Below are 4,984 nucleotides of genomic sequence, written 5' to 3'. Positions count from 1 at the left end.
TGTGCAATTGCCCAAAGAGAGGTGACCTATCTAGGCTACATAATTGGTTTTGGCAAGATTAGACCACAGGTGGGGAAAGTGGATGCTGTTCATACTTTCCCTGTACCCACAACAAAGAAGAAGGTGAGGAGCTTCTTGGGCCTGGTCGGATGGTACAGGAAGTTTATTCCTCAGTTTGCAGAACGCTCAGTGGTGTTAAACGACCTGACAAAGGGCAAGTCCCCAAATAAGATCCAATGGACTGAGGAATGTAACAAAGCTTTTGAAGATCTTAAAAATGCTATCTTTACAGACTCTGTTTGCACACCCCTAATTTTGAGAAGTCTTTTACACTGCAAACGGATGCTTCGGGAGTGGGTCTTGGGGCTGTTTTGGTGCAGGAAGTGGATGGAGAGATGAAGCTGGTGGTTTTTCTGAGCCGTAGGCTTCTGGACAGAGAAACCAGATATTCAACGGTGGAGAAAGAATGTCTAGCCATGAAGTGGGCCATCGAATCATTGAGATACTACCTGCTGGGACGACATTTCTTTCTGGAGAAGGATCACCGGGCCCTCCAGTGGCTGCATCGGAAGAAGAATGCAAATGCACGGATTGCTGGATGGTACCTCGTTCTGCAACCATATAACTTCATGGTTCGTCTGTTAAATGTTGGTGAATAAACACCCAGTGGGTTTGCACAGTTTCCCTGCCTCAAGTTTCCTACTTCCTCCAGCTGCTAAGGGCCATCCTAATACTTTTATAATAAAAGAAGTAAAGGTAGCATCAGATCCAGTGTTTGCAACATCTAAGACCCACCAACTGGGAGCAACTCTAAAGTTTCAAGTTCCAGCAAGCAAAGGAAGAAAGGATGCAGTTTTGCCACTAATGTCAACACAATTCCAGAAGCCAGAACTCAATCAACTGAAAACAAGACCAAGTCTACTGCTCTTCACAGCTGCTTGTTTTGTTCACAAAGAAATCGTTTATTGGAAAACTGTATGCAGTTTAAAGCTAAAGTGCATCGGGACAAGTTGACCTTCATTAAACAAAAGGGGATTTGTTTCGGTTGTCTGAAAGTTGGTCACACAAGCAAAGACTGCAGGAGTCGTTTGAATTGCAACGTGTGTCACCAAAATCATCCAGGGGTTCTTCACATAGAGCTAAAGGAGCCAGGAGCCTCTTCAGAACAAATCCAACAGACAACAAGGTCTCATGTCAACTTCTCAACTGCAACCACTCAGACATGTGGGCATATCGGGGCCGGTCATGATGACAATGCTGTTTTTTCTATTGTTGCAGTTAAAGTTAAAAGTCAAACTTATGCATTTCTTGATCCAGGAAGGGAAGTTCTGGTACATTCTGTACAGAAAGTTTGGCAAAAAGTCTGAACTTAAAGGACAAAAGGACAAATATTCTGTTGAGAACAATGAGTCAAAATAAGGTTGTTAATGTACAAGTTTTGTCTGGTTTGGAAGTCTCTGGTCTGAAAACAAATGACTTCATAGAGCTGCCAGATGTTTTGACTCAAAGTACAATGCCAGTTTCTAATACCACAGCAGAAAGATGTTGATCAATGGCCTCATCTTAAACCTGTTAAGCTTCATAACATCAATGCAGATGTGGAGCTACTGATAGGAACTGATGCTTCAAATGTTTGAGTCCTGGGAGGTGATACACTGTGTGGATGGTGGACCTTATGCTGTAAAAACTAAAGTTGGTTGGGTCATAAATGGTCCCCTGCGCACTAGAAGCAACAACAAAAATAAAAATGTCTGCACTGCTGTAAGACCCATCTTAAAGAAATGCTGGTCAAACGGTACAATCATGATTTTAATGAAAGATCATCAGAGGAGAAAACTGAAATGTCCAGAGAGGATCTGCATTTCATGAACATTGTTAATAACTCAACAAACCTTGTTGGAAGTCATTATCATATGAGTGATAATGAGTGACTTTCACTCACCTTTCAGGAGTGAAAGTCCCAGCTTGCCAAATAACATCTGTGTTGCAGAGCAGCACCTCCAGAGCCTCAGGAGGAGATTTGAAAAGCATGCTCAGTACAAGGAGGAATACACTGCATGTGTGAACAACATGCTGCAACAAGGACATGCTGAGGCTGTACCATCAGAGGAACAAGAGAAAGATGATGGACAATTGTGGTACATCCCTCATCATGGAGTGCATCATCCCACAAAAGGCAAGTTGAGAGTCGTATTTGATTGTGGATCAACTTATAAAGGAGCATCACTGAACAGTCAGCTTCTACAGGGACCCGACCTCACAAACTCTCTGGTTGGAGTCCTCATCAGATTTAGAAAAGAGCCTGTTGCACTAACGGCCGACGTCGATGCCATGTTTCACCAAGTTTATGTCTCTAAAAAACATGTCAACTTTCTCCGTTTCCTGTGGTGGCGTCATGGCGACACTTCAAAACCTGCACAGGAGTTCAGGATGTTGGTTCATTTGTTTGGAGCAGTGTCTTCTCCCAGCTGTGCAAATTATGCTCTGTAAAGAACTGCTGATGACAATGCACAACAGTTTCCAGCTGAAGTGATTGATAGAATCAGAAATAACTTTTATGTGGATGACTGTTTCAAATCTGTTCCCACAGAAGATGCAGTGCACATGGTGAAGAGCCTGACAGACCTCTGCTCTAAAGGAGGATTCAAGCTTTCAAAATGGGTCAGCAACAGTCGCACAGTGCTTATGTCAGTCCCAGAGGAGAGGAGAGCAAAAGAAATCAAGAATCTGGATTTGGACAAAGATCAACTTCCAGTTGAGAGAGTACTGGGTTTACAGTGGAGCATTGAAACAGATGAGTTCAGGTTCAGAACATCTGTGCAGGGCCACCCACAGACCAGAAGAGGCATTTTATCTGTGGTTAGCTCTTTGTATAATCCCTTGGGAATCCTGGCTCTCTTCAGTATGCCAGCTAAACTGTTGCTTCAAGAACTTTGTCAACAAAATCTGAAATGGGATGAAGTTATTCCCCATTCTCTGTCTAGGAAGTGGCTTGATTGGCTGGAGGATCTCCAGCTGATATCCAGTTTTAAAGTGGAGCGTTGCGTCAAACCAAGCTGCAATAGAAAACCAGACAAAGCACAACTCCATCATTTCTCTGACGCAAGTCAAGACGGCTATGGAACAGTGTCGTATGTAAAACTGGAAAAGAATAACATCTCGCATGTTGCTTTCATTCTAGGAAAAGCAAGAGTTGCACCTATGAAGCAAACAACAATCCCCAGGTTGGAACTGACAGCTGCTGTTCTTGCCGTCCGAGTCAATAAACTGCTGCAAAAGGAGCTGCAGATACAGTTGGAAAAACCTGTTTTCTGGACTGATGGTACAACGGTACTAAAATACATCTCCAGTGAAACCAGAAGATTTCACACCTTTGTTGCAAACAGAATCTCTGTCATCCAAGAAGCAACAGATGTGAATCAGTGGAGATATGTTTCCTCCAAGGAGAATCCTGCAGATGATGCATCCAGAGGTATGAGAGATGAGGAGTTCCTCAGATGCAGGAGATGGATAAATGGGCCAGAATTTCTCCACAGATCAGAAGAGGAATGGCCTAAATTGGATGTGGATCACCATGCAATTCCTGCAGATGACCCAGAGGTCAAAAAGGACCTTACAGTAAGTGTTGTTGTGAAGGAATCACAAAATGCTATGAACTGATTCATTATTTTTCATCTTGGACAAAACTTAAAACCTCTGTTGCCTGGTTTCTGAAGCTGAAAAACATTCTGATGTTGCTGCAACAGAAAATGAAAGAGTTTGCTGCTGCAGACCTGAATAAAAATGATCCAGAAAATCAAAAGAAAGAACTAGAAAAGCAGATGGACAGATTCAAGACAACTCTGAAGAAAGAAAATCTGACTCTTGAAGACTTGGCCAAGGCAGAGGTATCTATTATTCAGTTTGCACAACAACAGAAGTTTACAACTGAAATGGCTTTAATCACCAGTGGCCTTAAAGCAGTCTCCAAGAGAAGTTCTCTATACAAACTTGACCCAGTATTGGATGCTGGGGTCCTCGGAGTGGGTGGCAGGTTGAATAAAACAGCCATGCCTGTTGAAGCAAAGCATCCTGCAATTTTAACAAAGGATATGTATGTGTCTACACTGATTTTACGCCACATTCATCAACAGTTGGGACATGCAGGAAGAGCTCATATGATGTCAAGATTAATACAAAAATACTGGATCATAAATGCTAACTCAGCTGCCAGAAAAATCATTTCTCACTGTGTTGTTTGCAGACGTAACAGAGGAAAGTTTGTTGAACAAAAGATGGCAGATCGGCCAGAAGAAAGAGTTCTGCCAGCCACCGCTCCTTTCACAAACGTTGGAGTTGATTACTTTGGTCCTGTAAGTGTTAAAAGAGGAAAAGGTATGGCGTTCTCTTCACTTGTTTCACCAGCCGAGCAGTACATCTGGAAATTGCATACACCCTCGATACAGATCCCTGTATAAACGCAATTCGCAGGTTTATCTGTAGACGAGGCCCAGTTTCCACCATCAGATCTGATGATGCCACAACCATGATAAAATTCAAAATGCCTTTGTGCAGGATGGCATCAAATGGAACTTTAACATCCTAGCAGCCTCTCACCAAGGTGGAGTTTGGGAGCGCCTAATTCGTTCCATAAAAGGTATTTTAGTCTCTGTTCTTAAAGAACAAGTTTTAGATGAAGGACTTGAAACAATCTTTTGTGAAGTTGAAGCCATATTAAATGACAGACCCATTACCAAAGTTTCAGATGACTCAAATGATCTTGAGGCACTCACACCCAACCATTTGTTGTTGCTGAAAAACAAACCAGTTTTGCCACCAGGATTGTTCCACCAAAAGGATCTTTGTCAGGAAAAGGTGGAAACGGGTGTAATACATGGCAGAGCTGTTCTGGAAAAGATGGCTTTCTGAGTACTTACCTCTGATGCAGGAAAGACAGAAATGGACAAGAACTAAAAGATGTCTCATTCCCGGAGATGTTGTCTTA

At 42.6% G+C, this 4,984-nt stretch overlaps 1 protein-coding gene across 1 annotated transcript in view; it reads left to right on the top strand.

Annotated features, from left to right (window-relative positions):
* LOC107837133 (uncharacterized) overlaps positions 1 to 4,503 on the top strand; it is a 9,931-nt gene extending 5,428 nt beyond the window's left edge. Inside the window, exons 4-8 of the mRNA XM_016675580.1 lie at positions 18 to 123; positions 381 to 601; positions 1,950 to 2,176; positions 2,591 to 3,618; positions 4,244 to 4,503. Of these exons, the coding sequence (XP_016531066.1) occupies positions 18 to 123; positions 381 to 601; positions 1,950 to 2,176; positions 2,591 to 3,618; positions 4,244 to 4,249 (1,588 nt within the window). The 3' untranslated portion in view covers positions 4,250 to 4,503. The remainder of the gene's footprint in view (positions 1 to 17; positions 124 to 380; positions 602 to 1,949; positions 2,177 to 2,590; positions 3,619 to 4,243) is intronic.
* The last annotated feature ends 481 nt before the right edge of the window (positions 4,504 to 4,984 follow it).

Source organism: Poecilia formosa, unplaced genomic scaffold (assembly GCF_000485575.1).
Source record: "Poecilia formosa unplaced genomic scaffold, Poecilia_formosa-5.1.2 Scaffold117, whole genome shotgun sequence".
In the NCBI taxonomy this organism is placed as follows: Eukaryota; Metazoa; Chordata; class Actinopteri; order Cyprinodontiformes; family Poeciliidae; genus Poecilia; species Poecilia formosa.
Note: the sequence above shows the minus strand (reverse complement) of the source record. Positions and strands in the feature narration are given on the sequence as shown.